This window comes from Pseudorasbora parva, chromosome 4 (genome assembly GCF_024679245.1).
Source record: "Pseudorasbora parva isolate DD20220531a chromosome 4, ASM2467924v1, whole genome shotgun sequence".
NCBI classification, from domain to species: domain Eukaryota; kingdom Metazoa; phylum Chordata; class Actinopteri; order Cypriniformes; family Gobionidae; genus Pseudorasbora; species Pseudorasbora parva.
Window position 1 is genome coordinate 31,536,042 of NC_090175.1, and position 21,451 is coordinate 31,557,492.

A 21,451-nucleotide genomic window follows, 5' to 3' on the forward strand; every position below is an offset into this window, starting at 1 on the left:
TCGGCTGGACTGTTGACGTTTTAACTTTATTTTCAACTCTCAAACACAGCAACACACTCAATGGTGTGACTTTTCATAAACTCAAGGATTACTTCCGGGTCGGCACTTCCGGCTTCCGGGATATCTCTCCGGGTGTCTCACGTCAACAGTCCGTCTCTCTCTTCCTGGTCTCCGGTTCCACTGGCGTTTTATCCCCTCTCCGCGCTCATTACTGGAACAAGATACAGGTGTTATTAATCTGCGTCCAACCCACTCACTTACCGCTCATCCCGCGGCTCTCTCTCCCGCTGCAGACCTCGCTGAACCACGCCCCCCTTGCCACAACATCTTCCCTTTTTAGGAATGACTTCTGTGCCGTTCTTTGTTCTTTTCTCAGAGAAAAGCTTAATTCCAAGTCTTCCAGAGTCGCGGTCAAAGCTGGTTCGAAAGTCCGCCGCTCGCCAGTGTCTGTGTTTACTAGAAGCACGCAAATGCAACTCGGCCGTCGTCATTGTGGCCCCGCCCACCGACTCTATACACAATGTGATTGGCCCTGCAAGAGTTAGGCGATTACAGCTCAGAAGGGTATTGAGAGTTGCTAGACGACACTCGCGGGCACTTTAGATTTGCTGCCGCTAGGGTGCGTCTAGATTTCTAGGCTAGGTAATTTAATTTATAGGCCAATATAAATTAAATCATTATGTAATACTGAAATAATTCATGTTTTTATTTTTATTTAAAATAATAGACTAATTCAAAGCAAGGCCATAACCAGGTCAAGCAGAACAGTGAATGAAATTCTAGGTCTAATTCTAGTTCGGAAATAATCAATTTGGGACTATTTGCAAACAATATTTGCATGAATTGTCATCAAATATTTTATTAGTCCCGAGATTATTTACATGAGTGAATAAATACTTACATCCGCTGCTTATATTTGAGTCCTTCAGTGGTGTAATACTATAATTTTAGTAAATCATCTCAAATGTTCAGAGTTCTAATCTGCTCATACAGTTTTCTTCATTAAAATGTTCATCAATGATTGTAAATTAAAAGCATGGAAATGTTGCATTTTGTAGGCATTTGTGTGTGTGCAATTTAGTTTTTTGATTTCATCTTAAAGAGTAGTCTATCTCCGCAACTGCATTATGCGATAGATTGACGTGCTCGCCTGTGTGTGTGTGTGTGTGTGTGTGTTTGTGTGTGTGTGGGGGGGAAGACTTGGAGTTAAGCTTTTCTCTGAGAAAAGAACAAAGAACGGCACTGAAGTCATTCTTAAAAAGGGAAGATGTGTTCTGAGTTTTGCCGACCGGATACGGCGAATGTTTAATCTACCAACCAGCTCTGCTTCACCTTCGTTGCTCTGGTTGGTTGTAGCACTGGTAGCTCTATCCCATGACCGTGAGGTGCAAGCCAAAAGAGAATGTAAATCCTACCTACTTTGATTCGATTGCCCATTTGAGTGCCGTTAAACCAGATTCATTTCGACTGTCTGATCAGCCTCTGTTTATGTCAATCACGCTGTGTCAACCAATTATACTGCATGAGAGAGGGCTGAGCTAACTCTCTCATACACACACACACACACACACACACACACACACACACAAAGTGAGGCATAAAGCATTGCACACGCGTGCTTTTCGGGCCTCAAGTTTAAGACCCCTGATGTAAATAATAGGTACAAACCTGTAGCGGAACTAAACAACAACAAAAAACAAATGGTCTCCCCTCCTTGAACTGTCACCTTATCGTGGTGGAGGTGTTTGAGTACCCGAATGGTCCTAGGAGCTATGTTGTCTGGGGCTTTATGCCCTGGTAGGGTCTCCCAAGGCAAGCAGGTCCTTGGTTACAGGCTAGACTAAGAGCAGTTCAAAAGCCCATTATGAAAAAACAAAAACAAAGCCAGGCCTGGGGTTGGGGCTCGTATGTGAGCACCTGGTGGCTGGGCCTCCACCCCATGGGGCCATGAGCCATGTAAGGTCGCCCTCCTGTGGGCTCACCACCTGCAGGAGGGATCATAAAAAGCCGGTGCAAAGTGGATTGAGTGGCAGTCAAGGGAGAGGGCCCTGGCGACCCGATCTCTGGACACAGAAACTGGCTCTATTGACATGAAACGTCACCTTGCTGGCAGGGAAGGAGCCTGAGCTTGTGCGGGAGATTTAGAGATACTGACTAAAGATAGTCAGGCTCAGCTCCACGTACAGCTTGGGCTCTTGAACCACACTTCTTGAGAGAGGATGGACTCTACCACTCTGGAGTTTCTGATGGTGAGAGGCGGCTGGTGTGGGTTTGCTTATAGCCCCCCAACTCAGTCGCCATGTGTTCACCTGTTACTTCCCTGCACCTTCGGGTCAGGGACAGGTCGTATATGCCTACGGGTGGGAGGGGTGCTGGAAAGTGCTCCAACTGGAGACTCTGTCATTTTGTTGGGGGACTTCAATAAGCACTGTCATGGGCAGTGACAGTGACACCTGGAGGGGCGTGATTGGGAAAAACAGCCCCCTGATCTGAACCCGAGTGGTGTTCTGTCATTGAATTTCTGTGCTAGTCACAGGTGTCCATCAGTGCATGTGGCACCAGGAAACCCTAGACCAGAGATCAATTATCAACATTGTGGTCGTCTCACCTGACCTCCGCCCATATGTCTTGGACACTTGGGTGAAGAGAGAGGCGGAGCTGTCAACTCCTTACTACCTGGTGGTAAATTGGAGCCAATTTCAGGGGAGGAAGCTGGACAGACCTGGCAGACCCAAAAGTACTGTGAGGATATTTTGGGAACGTTTGGCTGAGACTCCTGTCAGAGAGATCTTTAACTCCCACCTCTGATGGAGCTACAACCGGATCCAGAGGGAGATATTGAGTCCTACTGGACCATGTTGTCCACCTCCATTGTAGACGCGGCTGCTCAGAGCTGTGGCCGCAAGGTCTGTCAAGGTGGCAATCCTTGAACCCGGTGGTGGACACCAGAAGTAAAGCATGCCGTCAAGCTTAAGAAGGAGTCCTATTGGGCCTGGCTGGCTTTTGGGACCCCTGAGGCAGCTAACAGGTACTGGCTGACCAAGTGGACTGGAACCCGTGTAGTTGAGGAGGCAAAAAATTGGCCTAGGAGGAGGAGTTCAGTGAGGCCTTGGAGAAAGACTATCAGTTGGCCTCGAAGAGATTCTGGCAAACCGTTCCTGCCTCAAGTGGAGGAGTTCAAGTATCTTGGGGTCTTGTTCATGAGTGAGGGAATGATGGAATGGGAGACAGACAGATCGATACAGCGTCTGCAGTAATGCGGTCAATGTACTGCTGTGTCGTGGTGAAGAAGCAGCTGAGTTGTAAGTTAACGCTCTTGAGTTACAGTTTATTTTGCTTCGCTTCTGCTATGATAAAGAGACATCTGCTCTTGCATTGCATGTTTTTGCCTATTTATAGTGGAGCAATAAAGGGAGTGGTGTGTTTAAGTGCATTAAATGCATTTAATTAATTAATAAGCTAAAGTCCCAAAACATGTGGTGTGTTCCTTTGAGTAATATTTTTTTGCCAAAATATTGTCAATTTTGACTGTGTTTGCTGAAATTAGTTCTTGGGGCCAAGCAAAGCAGAGCAGTTGCATCAAAGGTGGTTTTATTGTTTGAAGATAGGCCTAACCAACTCAGAGGCTCAGTGACTCACTCATTAATACTTGTTTCCACTTACTTGTAGCTTTATTGCATATTTATAGTTTAATTTCATCAGTAATAGCAGAGGCAGTTTGCAGAAATTCGCAATATAGTTACTGTTGCTTTAAACATGTTTTTATGATATCAACATTTTTGATACCATTGCAATCATAATTCACACCCCCAATTTTAATATCACATAAAATGTTATCAATAAATGATTCGTACATTGTGCACTTTATTTATATAGCTCTTTCAGATGTATGTTGTTATATAATAACATTTACTTTGTTGTGGTCATCCTGCAGGTGGTGAAGACAGTGGGCCTGCGTGAGGTCTGGTTTTTTGGGCTGCAGTATGTAGACAGTAAAGGCTATACAACATGGCTGAAACTGAATAAAAAGGTGAGGCTTTCCATTCCATGTTTCCTCCATTAGTACTGCTGTTCTTTTTGGATCACAATTCCACTACACATCAGATATGCAGTTTAACTGACTTTCTGTTCAACAGCAGCAAAAAGTGTGGGGGTAAAATATCTTCTCTAAAAGTGTGTGAAAGCCTATACATTTTCCCTTTAAAAAGCTTTATGGTAACTTGCAAAAACATCATAAAAGCGTTATTCACACGTTCCCCTCTGCATATGTGTTTCATAAAGGAGATCACAAAAAATCATAACAGAAAAGAAAATATGACAACTCTCAATTTTCAATATTTCCAATAGGATCATACTTTAAGGCCCAGTTTCACTGACAGAGCTTATATTAAGTCGTGTGAGGCCTTAGTTCAAATAGAACATTTGAGTAACATTTTAAAACATGCCTTAGATAAAAAAACAAAAAAAACAAAAAAAAACATTAATGGTGTGCATCTTGGGACAAAAAAATGGTACTGACTTTTACATTTTAGTCTGGGACTACCGGGGGTATGTGTATACAATTTATTTGAATTCATTTAAATATATTTAAATACTGAAAATTATATAACCAAAATACACATTTCACATTATTTCTGGGAGAAGAAAGCCAAACTAAAACTTCTAAAATTGAACAGCTGTGTTTTGTCATAGCATTACATAAAAAGTAAGTGTCATTTGACGTCAGTGTAAACTAAGGTTTTTTTTAATTGTTCCTGGAGCATCCATGCACTGTACATATTTAATCTCTCTTATTCCCTGCTCAGGTCATGCAGTACTGTAAGAAAATATGCAGCGCTGGTTAGGCTTTAGCGACAGTTGGAAAACCCCTGATGTAAACAAACAAAAATTAAGTTGAATAATACATAAATATTTGTTCCCTTTTGTTCAGTCACTCCGAGTAACATCAGTGACTGGCGAATGGGGGTTTCACTTAGAAGCCAATCATCTTCGAGATCTTAGAAAATGCCCAATGGCAGTGCCAATGCCATGGGCATGCGAGATTTGCATGCCTAACTCCGCCTACCAACATGGGTATACAGGGAAGTAGCTGACATGATCGCATTATGTTTCTGCTTCGGAGCCAAGAGCATCTCTTCACTCCTGCAAGCCTGAATTTTGAAGTCCTCTCTTCAGTCTTCGAGACGAGCGGTTCACCAGGGTGTTGGTGTAACAGCGCGTTCCAGTGATCTCACATTGCCTGCCTGCTGACCTGTGCAGTGATTTGCAATAGCTTTGTGTATTTTCCCTGGGTGCTTCGGCACTCTGCAGAGTTTTCCTCTCACAAAAGAGCTTGCATGTGGCACATCTTTTTCAAGACAGTTTGCCCGCGCACTTCCGGGTGCGATCGATATCCGTTGGTGTCTTTGGGCGCATTCACTGCTCGATGTGTTTGGGCTTCAGCACGTTTGGACAGTGTTTGTGCATATGCTGTGTTCCCTCTGCGGGAAACATGACCATCGCAATGTTGTTGGTGAGACTCAATGATCTCTGTAAAGAGAGAGAGTCCCCTCTGTCTCCCACACCCCGATCTACCGTCTCCGAGAGAGGTGGTACATTGGCTGGTGGCCAGGGTGACCTGAGGTTTCCCCTCCTTGAACTGTCACCTTATCGTGGTGGAGGGGTTTGAGTACCCGAATGGTCCTAGGAGCTATGTTGTCTGGGGCTTTATGCCCTGGTAGGGTCTCCCAAGGCAAGCAGGTCCTTGGTTACAGGCCAGACTAAGAGCAGTTCAAAAGCCCATTATGAAAAAACAAAAACAAAGCCAGGCCTGGGGTTGGGGCTCATATGTGAGCGCCTGGTGGCTGGGCCTCCACCCAATGGGGCCATGAGCCATGTGGGGTCGCCCTCCTGTGGGCTCACCACCTGCAGGATTGATCATTTGTCATTAAGGTAGGCTAGAGTCCTTTGGGGATGCGGCTATGCTCCGCCTCCGGGTGTGTTAGTGCAGATGTTTTTGCCCAGTGCAGAGGTTATCTTTTCTCGGTATGGAGATAGTCTCGGTCGCCATGTACGTGCAGCTTACGAACGAGCGTGCGCAGTTACTGCTGACTGGCCTTCGTCAGATGGAGAGCAAGAGTGCGGTTCCACCGAAATTATTTCAGAGGCTCCTGGGGCATATGGCATCTGCAGCCGCGGTAACGCCACTCGGATCGCTTTATATGAGACCGCTTCAGCACCGGCTTTGCGATCGAGTCCCAAGATGGGCATGGCAGTCTAGCAAGCTCCGGGTTCAAGTGATTTGGGCCTGCTTACAGACCTTTACCCCGTGGTCGAACCTCAGTTTTCTACGGGCCGGTGTGCCCTTAGAATGAGTTTCCCGACATGTTGTTGTATAAACAGATGCTTTCCCCACGGGCTGGAGTGCCATGTGCAATGGACATGCTGCCGCGGGCTCCTGGACAGGACCCCAGCGCCTCCTGCATGTCAATTGCCTCGAGTTGCTGACAGTATGGTTCGCCCTTCACCGCTTCCGAGCATTGCTGAAGGGTCAACATGTACTAGTCAGGACGGACAACACGGCCACAGTAGCATACATCAACCACCAGGGGGTCTATGCCATATGTCTCAACTCACCCACCATCTCGTTTTATGGAGTCAGAAGCATCTGAGGTCTCTCTGTGCTTTTCATATCCCAGGAGAACTGAACCGGGCAGCCGACAAAAAAGAGCTGTCTTGGGTTCGGCCCCTCCCTGGAGAATGGAGACTCCATCCCCAGACAGTCCAGCTGATTTGGGATCAGTTTGGCAATGCTCAGGTAGAACTGTTGCCTACCACGACTTGTCCCACTGAAGCCTATACTATTCCCTGACCGAGGGTACGCTCGGCACAGATACACTGGCGCACAGCTGACCTAGGGCCTAGGCAAGTATGCATTCCCCCCAGTGAGCCTTCTCGCACAGCTTTTGTGCAAGATCAGGGAGGACAAGGAGCAGGTCCTTCTGGTCGCCTCATATTGGCACGTCCAGACCTGGTTCCCAGAACTCTTACTCCTTGCGACAGCCCCTCCCTGGCCTATTCCTCTGAGGAAGGACCTCTTATTTAAGAGATGGGGCACTCTGTGGCACCCGTGTCCCAATCTTTGAAACCCAAGGTTTGAGAACACTGCCACCTGCGGTAGTAGCTACCATCACTTCCGCTAGGGCAGAGTCTACCAGACACACCTATGCATTGAAGTGGAACCTCTTCATCACCTGGTGTTCTTCTTTTTGCCAAGAAGACCCCTGGAAATGCCCGATCGGGTTTGGAATGAAGTCTGTCTCCTTCCACCCTTAAAGTTTATGTGGTCGCTTTTTCTGCCAACCACGATCTCTTGGAGCACAAAAAGGTAAGTCAGCACAACCTGATAATTATGTTCCTGAGGGGGGCGAGGAGACTGAATCCTCTAAACGGCCCTCTCGTACCCTCTTGGGAGTAGTTTTGCAGTAGTACCCTTGCCTCCCTTTGAGCCATTGGGGTCAGTTGATCTTAACTTATTGTCAATGAAGGCAGCACTTCTGATTGCTTTGGCCTCCATCAAGAGGGTGGGGGACCTGCAGGCATTTTCAGTTGGCGAAGCGTGCCTGGAATTCGGGCCGAGTAATTCTCACGTGATCCTGAGACCCCGGCCCGGATATGTGTCCAAGGTTCCCACCACTCTGTTACGAGACCAGGTGGTGCACCTGCAAGAGCTGCCTTTGGAGGAGGCAGACCCAGCCTTGGCACTGCTCTGTCCAGTATGCGCTCTCCGCGCTTACGTAGACAGGACGCAGTGTTTTAGACCTCAGACCAGCTCTTTGTCTGTTAAGGTGCGAAGCTGAAGGGAAAGGCTCTCTCAAAACAGAGGTTATCTCACTGGATAGTGGACACCATTGTTTTGGCATACCAGCAGCAAGGGTGTCCATGTCCCCTTGGGGTTAGGGCACACTTCACCCGGAGTGTGGCCTCCTTTTGGGCTTTAACGCATGGCGCTCCACTAACAGACATCTGCAGAGCTGCAGGCTGTGTGACACCAAACACATTCGCCAGATTTTACAATCTCCGAGTGGAGCTTGTGTCCGACTATGTACTCGCCTCTACAAGTGGCCGGTAATGGACTAGGCTCAGGTGTCTTCGCTTGCTCGCCATTCCACTCCACGGACTGTATATGTGTGATATTCTTCTCAGGTGAGCTTCTCCGAAAGGCCTGAGCTCCTCCAGCACTGTCAACGACGACACCAGTAAGTCTGCCATATCTAGCTCAGACCCTCGTGTCCGGCCAGGTGTCTCCATGTGCATGATTCTCCCTCTGGGCGACCCCCACATGTGTATTTCCACCGTAAGCCTCCCTGAGCGGGTGTCTTTCCCTTGGCAAGCTTGCCGCCCCCTGGGGTTAAATATCCAGCTGCGGCTGGTACCCCAGTGATCTTCCATATGCAGCCCTTAGCGGGTCATATGTGTATTCCCTAAATACAATACTATCGCTCTAAGAAATGTGCAATTTAATTAGAAATAGTTTAAACAGTCAATAAGTGGATAAATCACAATTTACTGCTTGCAGGAATATTGTAATTGCCAATTTCTCCAGTTTAAGATGCTGATCGAAGCTTGCTTGAAATGGGCTGAGCAAACAAACGATTTTGAATTAAATTCTTGGAGTATCCGATTTTAATAAACATAATTTATAACAAACATGCCAGCAGCCATATCACCCTGTAGCCCAAAACTGGTTTTCCACTGAAGCTAAGCAGGGCTGAGCCTGGTCAGTACATGGATGGGAAACCAACTGGGAAAACCAGGTAGCTGCTGGTAGAGGTGTTAGTGAGGCCAGCAGGGGGCGCTCACCCTGTGGTCTGTGTGGGTCCTTACACCCCAGTATAGTGATGGGGACACTATACTGTCAAAGAGCACCGTCTTTCGGGATTAGACGTTAAACCAAGGTCCCGACTCTCTGTGGTTGTTAAAAATGTCCTTCGATAAAGAGTAGGGGTGTAACCCCGGCATCCTGGCCAAATTTGCCCACTGGCCTCTGTAAGGCTGGAAAAAAAACTAGCTGTTACCGAAATGTCTAATCACTCTGAGAAAACAAAGGAAATTAGCATCTTAACTCATTCATACAGTTAGCATCTGTGCGAGACGACATCACACTGAGTGAACCATCTATGAATTATACTAATTTACATGCCTTTCCTTTCACATGAAACTTCCCCCCAAACTCCTGCTCCCCCTCATATTGAGATCACCTGAAATGCAGCAGAAATCTCTTTGTTACAATGTCAATCCTCACGATACAATGTTATGTGTTTTATATCATTTTAAATGTCTCAATGTGACTGGTACAAATATCTCAACTCCACAGAAGTAAACTAGAACACCATAAATGTTTTAACAGTTTAAAGATATCTTACCTTGGTGTATGGTGGGTGTGGCTTTCAGTCATTTGGCCTCTCTTACATACAAGTCTATAGGCCTTGGTTAATGCAAATTCCTATTGTGAACTCGTGTTTACATTTGAAAGAGTTTCAAATGGTTCTGGGTATGCATCTGGTTCTGGGTATTTAAGGAAATGTTGCAAAGAGCTCAGGGCTCGATTCTGTAGTCAGGTCAGCCCGTAATGCTGGATGTTCAAGATTAAGTAATTAAGCCAGCATTAAGTAATTTTCAGTCAGGAATGCATTTCATTCTTTACTTCAGAGTTTTTGATGTTATATGGATTAGGCTACCTTTGAAATGATTATGTAATTGGCATTATACATTTACCTGACTGTTAATAAATTGTTACACTTTGATTGCTTCTGACTTGCTCTGGAATTATTCAGGTTACGAATGGGCATAATTTCAACAAAGGGTTAAACTGAATAATTTAATGTGTACTTAAACTATTAAATATAAATGACCAAATAAACAATTGGCATTCTAACCTAAATTCTAAATTATGATTAAATGGAGTCAGATTAAGAAGAATTGTCATTAAATAATTTATGCCCAACTGAGAACAGAACGTGCAGCGACCTTCACCCGCCATCGTTAGCCTCCATTGGGACGATTTGGTCAGGCTTACACCCCTGTCCATCATGGCCTCCTAATCATCCCCCTCTCCTGATTGGCTTCATCACTCTGTCTCCTCTCTACCAATCTGCTGGTGTTTCGTGAGTGTTCTGGCGCAATATGGCTGCCGTCACATCATCTAGGTGGATGCTGCACATTGTTGGTGGTTGAGGAATTCCCCCTTCTATGTAAAGCGCTTTGAGTGCCTAAAAAAGCGCTATATAAATGTAATGAATTATTATTATTATTATTATTATTATTATTATTATTATTATTATTATTATCAACCAAGACTGTTAACATTTTTTTATCTGTGGGAAGGGTATGAAAAGTCCTCACCTCCCCTTCACAGCCTGGAACATGACATTTGTGTCCATGAGCTACTTGTTCACAATTATGCATTGGTTACGCATGGACATAATAGTAAATATAGCTGCAAGCAGCAATTCTGGGGCCAAGCGCAATACTCGGCATGATGTCCCAAATCTAAAGAGACCACTTTTATGATTTTTGGACAAACCCATCAGAAGTTATAAGCAAAAATAGCCATTTTCGTATCTCTGGATCAGTAGGTGGCACTGTGCCAAAACACTGCAGGTCATGCTTGTGATGACGTACCAAGTTTGGTTTGAATATGATAAAGCATTGCAGAGATACAGCCTTAAGTGTATTTAGGTACAATGTGTATTTGTACTCCATACAATTTGTTTGCTTGTTAATAAAATCGATTCGACGAATCAACTTGAATTTAATAACTTTTTGTCGGCATGGTCTGAAGATAATCTGGTTAAATTTTTGTGAAAATCGGATCAACAGCCTAGGAGGAGTTTGAAAATGTTTTTTTTTTTTTTTTTTTTTTTTTAAATTGTCATGGTGGAAAATGACGTCATATGGTACAATCGGCTTGAGCCAAGGAATCAATGAAAAAAATAGTTTCTAGCCCTTATGGTTCAAAAGTTATTAACATAAACATGAGTGAAACTTTGGACAGGTGGTGGTGCTAGATGGATTGAGTTAAAAACTAAAAAATTGCTATACTGACAGTCGGGACTATGCTCTATCAGTGTGCCAAATTTCACAACTTTCCTGCAAGCGGTTCTATGGGCTGCCATAGACTCAAGAGCGGAAGAAGAAGAATAATAGTAAAGAACGGGAATGGATACAATAAGTGCCTATACACCTTCGGTGGCCCCTAATTGGTGCTTGGCCCCTAATTAATGATTAACTTTACTTTTTATGGGACCTGAATTATGCATTAGTTAAGCATACATAAACAAATAATGGCCCCACTTTATAAGGTGGCCTTAAGTACCATGTACTTACATCAGAAATTAAGTGCAATGTACTTACTGTGTTTAAATTGTATTGCAAAGCACTTTTGCTGATATTGAGGTGGGATATGGGTAAAGTTAGGGACAGGTGTGGTGGGATGGGATGGGTAAGTTTAAGGGTAGGGTTAGGCAAGGCAAGGCAAGGCAAGGCAAACTTATTTATATAGCACATTTCATACACAGTGCCAATTCAAAGTGCTATACATAGAAAATAATTGAAATAGGGATACAAATGCATAAGAAAAAGAATACAATGTAAAAGAGAATTAAAAATAATAAAATGCTGATAACCAAAGAAAAGAATAAAGGTAAACTAAAACAGTTATAAAAAGAATGTAAAAAATGATGCATAGATAAGGTGCAATCAGTCGGACGTACAGTGGCACAGTGCTCATTCAGTAAATGCACAGCTAAACAGATGTGTTTTGAGTCTGTATTTGAATGTGGCTACTGTTGGAGCACATCTGATTTGTTCAGGAAGCTGGTTCCAACTACAGCTGGCATAATATCTAAAAGCAGACTCTCCTTGCTTTGAGTGAACTCTTGGTATTTCTAACTGATTTGATCCTGCTGATCTGAGTGATCTGTTGGGTTTGTATTTAATCAGCATATCTGCAATGTATTTAGGTCCTAGCGCATTGAGAGATTTATAAACAAGTAGTAGTACTATAAAATCGATCCTAAATGTAACTGGAAGCCAGTGTAAAGACCTGAGGACTGGTGTGATATGGTCATATTTTCTGGTTCCACTCAGAATCCTGGCAGCAGTGTTCTGTATGAGCTGCAGCTGTCTGATGGAAGGCCGGTGAGAAGGCCATTACAATAGTCCACCCTGCTGGTGATGAAAGCATTAACAAGTTTCTCTAAGTCTTGCCTGGTAACAAACCATCTAATTCTTGCAATATTTTTCAGATGATAGTATGCTGATTTAGTTATTGCTTTGACATGACCATTATGTTGAGCACATGGCTTGTAATTTTGTCTTTGCTTGTCATGAGTGTGTGTTTTTCATTTGATCACATGGCTTGTCATGCATTTCCTTGTGCCATGTGCTCTCCTGTCACCCATTTCACATTTTGTCACCCTTTTCACATTTCCAGGGCTCTCAGAGCGGAAGTCATGATAGTTGGGTTCAATTTTATAGTGGTGAATGAGAGTATACATGAAATATGTTTTTCAATATCCCCTATTGAAAAACAAACAAACATGCTAAGTATACTTGCAGCCAGACTAATTATGAGTATACTTGAAGTGTGCACTTTTGTACTAAGTTGTGCAAATGGTTAGCTTTAAGTGTATTTAGTGTTCTTTTATTTGCTAAATTGGAACAACTTTAAGTATTATTAATATATACTATACTTATTACACTTTAAGTATAGGGAATACTATAATTATTACACTTTAAGTATAGGGACTAATTACATGCTTGATTATTAAATGTGCGGTAACACTTTGCGGTAAGGGTACATTAATTATTATGAATTCATGCATGAATTAATACACGACTTATGCATTACTACATGCATTAATATCTCATGAATCATCAGGAACTAACAGGTCTTTCATTCATGACTTCATGAAAACAAAATTGGTCTAATTCATGCATGTAAGACTACTTTCAAAACCAGAATTTATGCATGTATGAATGTATTTATGTAATTTGTGTATATTTTACCTACTATGATGTAATGTTGTGGTTGTTGTTGTAATGTAACATTTTAGAATATGGACCCCAGGAAGACTAGCTGATTGCATAGACTTTCAAAACAAGTCAAAGCTGTAACTGATGTTTACAGTGTATTTTTTTAACAGACGGGTTAAAATGACGGTTGTTTTCTTAAGTTACGGCTCGTTAGTTCTAGCACAGCTGCTGCTTTAAATAAAGTAGAGCCATCGTATTTTTTTTTTTTTTTAATGAATGAATTATCACAGTTATTTAAACTCATTATTAAAAGAGAGAGACAGCGAACTGAAAGAGAAAGATCAGAGATCAGAGAAAACAATGTTATCAGCTTATTTTAATTTATCATATAGCGACAATGTTGGCATATCAGTATTATATTGTTTATAGAATTAAATATAACCTAATTCATAAATTTTATTTGTATAATTAGTTGAATAACTTTAATCATATTTTTAGTGTCCCCAACTGAGCAAGCCAAGCCAAAGGTGACAGTGGCAAGGAAACAAAACTCCATCAGGGCATGATGGAGAAAAATAAACCTTGGGAGAAACCAGACTCAGTTGGGGTGCCAGTTCTCCTCTGGCCTATTAACACACCGTGTATGATTATTATTCTGGCAACCTTACAGGTCAGAAATCATTTTAGATTGGAATATTCAAAATTTCAGGGTATCATGGAAGAGACGGATTTATTTAGGATGGGGCGTCGATCAGGGGCGGAGCCAGACGATGTAAACATTCGGGGCTTAGCCCAAACCCTGGGGGGGTCCGGGGGCATACTCCCCCGGGAAGATTTATTTCCATTTACATCAGCTAAATGCACTATTTTTCAGGCTGTTTGAGATAATAGAATGCCTAAAAATCTATATACTATCTGGGAAAATAAGTTACTCAGTAAAAAAAAAAAAAAAAATTCACCCAGTAGAGCCTACAACCTGTTTGGTATTTAACTGTTCTCCAGTTGTAGTGAATCCAAAACACCAAACATGTTAAGGATGACTCATTTTAACCCCTGGCACATAAAAAAGGCAACCATTATCTGACTATTTTTAAGTTAGCCTGCATAGGTGAAATTGGAATTTGGTGTAAACATCATTATTAATCTTTAGAGTTCAGTTTGGTTTACTTTGTGCTTAGCTGACAAATTTGCTACATCAGAATCCATGACCAATCAGATGTTGTTTTCGGCTGAAAACTTTCGTGGTTGGTTAGTTCTACAGGGTCCCCGCAGAGTCTTAAAAAGTCTTAAAAGTATTAAATTTCAAAATCAAAATATAAGGCCTTAAAAAGTCTTAAATTCGCGGAAGCACTGCGTTCTAGGTCTTAAATAATGTTAAACAGGTCTTAATTTTCCTACGTCCATGTAACGCTACCTCATTGAAATGCTCTCGCCTCCCGCAGCACGCACGCACGTGTGTGTGTGTTTGTTCTGTGGTGTTTGTAGTTCTTTCTTTCGCTAGACCAACTATTGTTCGCTCTATTACAACTACAAATTAGACAAGCATGCCACGTGTATTGCAGCAAATCAGCTTTCGTGTTATTGGCACGAGCCTCTTTCTGATCGTACCCCACAGACGCATAAAACGGATTTTATTATTCAGCTGAGTCTGACGGTTCTTGCAGTTCCGCGATCGTGAACGCGAAGGCGAATCTTTCTTACCATCTTGCTTAATGACCAAAACAAAAGTATAATATACCCGATTGCACTAAAAGAGTTAATATAGTGATGTAAACTCCGAACTCCGATGTCAGGCTGCGTGTGTTTGCTGCCTGTCAGCGCTCGCGCGAGTGTATTGAATGTGTTATTTCTTGGCTCATTACTCTAAGGTTACTCTTGAACGATCAAATATACACATTATGCATATGTCTATATCCTGATTTGAGTTAAAAAGTTTGGGACGTGTCAGTAAGCACTGGATCTGCGCATTAGTAAGCTCTCAAATTGAAAGCAAACTAATATAGCTTAACAACAACACAAACGGGGGAAACAGCACTTACACTTAAAGGAACACTCCAACTGTTTTAGAAATAGGGCTTATTCAACTTTGGTACTTTGCTACATTTAGATATGTGGGGAAATGCATTTTAAGCTAAGCTAGCGGCGACCCTGCCAAACTAAAACAATGCATGCACTGAGCCATGCATTTGCCCACATATCTAAATGTCTAAGTTGAATAAACCCTATTTCTAAAAACGGTGGGTGTTCCTCTTTGTAGATATGCATCTTTATGTTGTATTTATTTGTCCTATTGTCATTTGTTTATAAGTATACATTTTATTGCTGACCGATTACTTGATTACGTAATCACTTGAAAACGTTTTACTTATATTAAGCAATTATTGCTGTGGTTTACTTTTAAGATGTTGGTTCCCACCCCAAGCGTTCGTGTTATTAAAGATAGATAGTGCACTACTGGACCAGCCTTTTTTGATAATAGCAAAACAAGATTCATGCATTTTGTCAGTTTTATTGCCATGTGTGACTATTGTGCATCTAACATAATAATATGGTTAATGTTGCATCCTAATTATTTAAAAAAATAAAAATGTTTGCAAATCTATGGAAGTGACCACCACAAAATAATATATATATATATATATATATATATATATATATATATATATATATATATATATATATATATATATATATATATGCTAATCCTGGTGGGATTGAGCTATGAATAATAAGTTTACTAATACTTTGTTCAATTTAAATAAATTAAATAATATAATTTTAAGTAGCCTAATTGAGTGATTCTGCATTTCCTATGCATGTTTTTTTATTGCGTGATATAGGTCTTATATTTTATTCATAATGGTCTTAAAAGGTCTTGAAAAGTCTTAAATTTGACTTGGTGAAACCTGCATATACCCTGTTCTACAAAGGAAATGCCCATATTTGGATTAGACAGCGCTGTGTGTCAGACTGAGAGCTTTATAATGATACCAGGCATGACATGTTTCTGTGAATGGAGACGACACGGGAGCTCGCGTTAGAATAACTGGATGATTTCAGGTAGAAATCTAAAGGCGCACGGTGACAAAATATAATGAAATAACCACCTTAAATGTGTAATGTTGCCTTTTTTTTATTGCGACATGAAAGCTTGCATGTTAAGGGAGTAAACTGGCCCAAAATCTCAAAATAGACTATGTTTTCACCTGTCGAGTCTCGCCTTAATAAGTAAAACCTAACGTTAACTCTAGCTAGCCAGCAATACAGTCATGTAACTCAAGTGTTACAACAGCGGATTCACAAACCTGCAACACTTTCGTCTGACGCATAATCTATCTCTGGCCGGTGAGATTTAGTGTTCCTTTTTTTTTTTTAAATGTGTAGTGTCCATGTTAACTATAGTTAACTACGACGCCGGTGAAATACAAAAGCCCGCCAATCCCTGATGACAACGACGAAGAAGATGTATATTCTTCTTCGTTAGTTTTTATTGGCAGTTGGCATTGGCAAAGCTGAGTGATGTGCGACAGTCTATGTGTGTGACGCATTGCCGACTGCCAAACACACGCACACACACACACACACACACACACACACACGGTAAAGGAGTTTTGTTTAATTTTTTGTCACTCCAGTCTGAAAGACTGAGAGGAAATGAAACAAAATTATTATTATTATTATTTTTTTTTACTAAAAGATTCGGGGCTTCTGACAAAACATTCGGGGCTTAAGCCCCATTAGCCACCCCCGCTCCGCCCCTGGCATCGATTACACAAGAGTATGAATACATGAAAGATCGGAATTATTGCGCCGGAGACGGGTTTTGAGCATGTCGTGCCGGTGAGGCAAATTCGGAGGAGACACCAATTGACACGGCTCAGCAGACACTCCAGGATGCGTTGGTCATGTCCAGGCAGGTCCACCATCTGATCCGGACAGGGCCCAGATCCGGGATAAACCTTTGGGATAAACAGAGAGACTAACATTAATGTAGATGCCACTCTTTTTATGATGTAACGAGTACATCAGGTGTTATGGGAAGTGTTCCCGGTTACGGCTGACCTAGTTAATGCAGCCTAACAATAAGTCAATTGATTTGAATAATCATAATTAAGTTAAAAATGTTCTATGTGTATGCTATAGTAAAGAGATGTGTTTTTAGTCTAGATTTAAACTGACAGAGTGTGTCTGCTTCCCGAACAATGATCGATAGTATCGAATGCAGCGCTAAGATTGAGTAACACTAATAGAGAGATACAACCACGATCAGATGATAAGAGTAAATAATTTGTAACTCTAATTAGAGCAGTCTCAGTACTATGATCCGGTCTAAATCCTGACTGGATATCCTCACATATACCATTTCTTTCTAAAAAGGAACATAATTGTGAAGACACAGCCTTTTCTAGTTTTTTTGATAGAAACGGTAGATTCGAGATTAGCCTGTAATTGACTAATTCTTTAGGATCAAGTGGCGTTTTTCAAGTGGTTTAATTATAGCCAACTTAAAAGTTTTCGGTACATATCCTAATGTCAAGGATGAATTAATAATAATAAGCAGAGGATCTATGACTTCTGGAAGCATCTCTTTTAATAGCCTGGATAGGGTCAAGCATACATGTTGTTGATTTTGATGATTTAACAAGTTTAGCCAATTCTTCTCCTCCTATAGTAGTGAATGAGTGTAATTTTTCCTCAGTGACACTACAATGCTCTGTCTGAAGTGATAATGTAGTAGACGGCTGCATGGTTATAATTTTATTCCTAATATTATCAATCTTACTAGTAAAGAAGTTCATAAAGTCATTACTGCTGTGTTGTTTACAAACATCAGAAGTTGAAGCTTTATTTTTTGATAATTTAGCCACTGTATCGAATAAATACTTAGGGTTGTGTTTGTTTTCTTCTAAGAGTTGAGAAATAAGCAGATCTAGCAGTTTTTATGGCCTTTCTATATGCCATCATGCTCTCTTTCCACAAATTGCGAGAAACCTCCAGTTTTGTTTTCTTCCAGCTGCACTCCATTTTTCTGGCTGCTGTTTTAAGGGCCCGAGTGTGCTCGTTGTACCACGGCGTTGGATTATTTGCTTTAATCTTCTTTAAGCGCCGGAGAGCAACTATGTCTAAAGTGCTAGTAAAGAGAGAGTCAATAGTTTCTGTTACAGTATCAAGTTCCTCTTGGCTATCTGTAATGCTGAGGAGATGGAACTGATGAGGAAGATTATGTACAAAGCAATCTTTAGTCGCAGCGGTTATCGTCCTGCCATATTTGAAGCGAGGGGATGGTTTTGCAGCCTGAGGTAAATTAAGTATACATGATATTAGGTAATGATCTGAGATGTCATCGCTCTGCTGCAGAATTTTAACAGTATCAACATTTATTCCATGTGACATTATTAGATCTAAAGTATGATTAAGGCGATGAGTGGGTCCCGATACGTGTTGTCTAACTCCAATAGAGTTTAGAATGTCTCTAAATGCCAATCCCAATGCGTCTTTTTCATTGTCTACGTGGATATTAAAATCACCAACAATTAGTACTTTATCTACAGCTAATACTAACTCTGATACAAAACCAGCAAATTCTTTGATAAAGTCTGTATTGTGCCCTGGTGGCCTGTATACAGTAGCCAACACAAATGTCAAACGGGATTTATCATTTACACTACACAGCGTTACATAAAGCACCAAAGCTTCAAAGGAATTATATTTTAAACTAGACTTCTGAGTAATACTGAAAACATTATTATAAATAATGTTTTCAGTATTACTCAGTATTACTTCAGTATTACTTCATAGTTAATTACAATTATTTATGATTGACAGGCAACACTGACAGTGACAAGGCAATCTTTATTGAACTAGTTTAGGCTAGGCTACTATAAAGATACATAGCATTTAATGCATTAAATTACATGAAAATAAAATAAATAAATAAAACAGTTGGAAATTTCATTTTTGGTGAAATTAGACATGGAAATGAGTAGGCCTATGGCTATTTCAGGTTTAGGTTTGGAGGTAAAAATATGTTTTGCTCGCTGGTAGGCATGTGCCGATATCAATTTTTCATGTTGCGATTAATTGATGAAGTTTTATCACGGCATACGATATTATCACGATATTGAAATAAGTTGCAAAAAAAGTGTTGCCATAGCATAACAGCTTTAAGAACTATTTTTGTAAGAACAAAAATAACTGAATGTTTAAATACAATAATACAAAGCACCAAAAATATATACAGCTCTGGAAAAAAATTAAGAGACACCTCATTGAGAAATCAATGTTATGTGGTCTCTTGATATTTTTCAGAGCTGTAAAAGTACAATTTTCAAACAGATTAAATTGCAAAATAATTAGGCTATAAAGAACAACAGGTAGGGTTACAAATTACAATAAGGTCTCATTATTTAATGCATTAACTAAGATTGAGCAATAGCTACATTTGGTACAAAAAGTATAATGTTTTTGGTAATGTTAGTTAAGAAATACTGATCATTGTTAGTTTTATGTTATTAGGTCCATTAAAAAAGTTATTTTGATTTTGATTTTAATGTTATTAAACAGTAACTAAGAAATTAACATAGAAAGATTAATTATTTATAAGTATTTTTCATTGTCAGTTTGGTAATAATGAATTAACATGTTAACTAATGAAGTCGTATGTCTCAAAGTTTGACTGAACAATAGCAAATAATCAGAACAGTTCTAATCATTAGATCATGTTGTAGTCCAGATTAAAACATAAAAATGTTTAAGTTTGAAAATAAATAGCCTATTAAGTCTTTAAGTATTTGGTGCTGTGATGAACAACATTGAGAGATTACAAGAACGAATGGCTGTTTTAAAAACTACACGCGTTTTTTGTTTGTTTGCTGGTTTCCGGGGTAACAGCTTCATTCTGCTGTTCATCAGCGCCCTCTGCTGTCACTGAGCGGCACTTCAGCAGCGCGTCTCATTCACTCGTTCAGTCATGTGCAAACGCACATTGGGCTTGTTTATATCTGAGCGTGTCCCTTTGACGAAGAATACAGCAGTGTTGAGCATTTATAAGGTTGATGGGCAAAGTATTCTTGAGTGCATTACAAAAAAAATTATAAATTGTTAATAAATTATTATTTACGATATTTTAAAGTGCCCACGATAACAATATCATGCATATTCATTATCGTGATAAATTGCATTATCGAAAATCGGCACATGTCTACTCGCTGGTTTATTTCGTGTTTTTCCTGGAATGGGTGACGTATGGCTATTACAAAACATTCAGTGGCACATATGCCAATCAAATATAGACGTGACACAAGTAACATGTTTGAAAAAATATTACTGACTTTAATGTGTTTTATTGAAATCTAATATACAACAAAATTAGGCTATTTATTTAGGATTTTTTGCCACGTCAGGTGCCTGAGTAATCTGTCAGTCTACTGGAGGTGTCACGACCATAGACTGTAAAAAAAAACACACGACACATGGTGACATATTCCGCACCTCGGTGTCATTCAGGTGTCGTGTCAGAGTGTTGCAATAATGTCAGTGACATGCCAATGAAGACCGCATTTGCCAATATGCGCATAGTTATAGATATGTATACGTATACATACACATAGTGACGTGCCATTGGCTTCTCTGTGTCACATGTCATGTCACTTAATGTAATAGATATGTAACGTTATACGTGTACATATCTATGGGTGATACTGCCACTGTCACTCTGTTGAGTGACAAACATATATGCAAACATAACTGTGTTACTATGGTTATCAATGTTTATAGTGGCGGATTAATTTCGAACTGTAATCAAACTGACTGGAACTACCTGTGCATTAAACGGTTTTACTGCACACATTCCAGCTAATCAGAATCGAGTATTTAAACAGACATGGTATAAGTTCAATTATTACCGTTACTCCCATAGACGCTGTATTAGAAACACCCTCACAGCAGAATTATTTTTTTGTTGTTGTTGTAATTTTGATGCAAAAGTAATTTAATAATACAACATATTTGTTAAAAAGTGCATACATTTTTGTAAAAGTGAAAATACAAAAACTTTGCAGGACTTACAATATTGATGACCATTAAAACGTGTCATCATAGTCTGTGAAAAAGGTCCTGCAGCTTTAAGAACAGAATGTTCCCAATAGCACTAACGTTAGCTTTGAAGAACACGTTTCGATATTAACTACTTTAAAATGAACATACAGATAACAGAATCAGAATATACACTGAGCTAACTCACTGAACAATGACTGATTACTATGTCTTTAAGAGCACCACCACAGCAGAAATGATTCTGTTTGCACCATCAATCGTTTTTCCTGTCAATCACCACAACCTGCTTTTTACAGAAAATTTGCATGGGTTTGCAAATTTTTGCAAAAATGTTTTGATGATGTGGTGTAAACATGGCCTTCACATTACAGCTCAAATG

The 21,451-nt window shown here is 40.6% G+C and overlaps 1 protein-coding gene across 1 annotated transcript in view; it reads left to right on the forward strand.

Moving 5' to 3' along the window:
* Positions 1-21,451, forward strand: part of LOC137073264 (radixin-like) — a 666,127-nt gene that overhangs the window by 192,000 nt on the left and 452,676 nt on the right. The window contains exon 4 of the mRNA XM_067441577.1: positions 3,935-4,030. Within this exon, the coding sequence (XP_067297678.1) occupies positions 3,935-4,030 (96 nt within the window). The remainder of the gene's footprint in view (positions 1-3,934; positions 4,031-21,451) is intronic.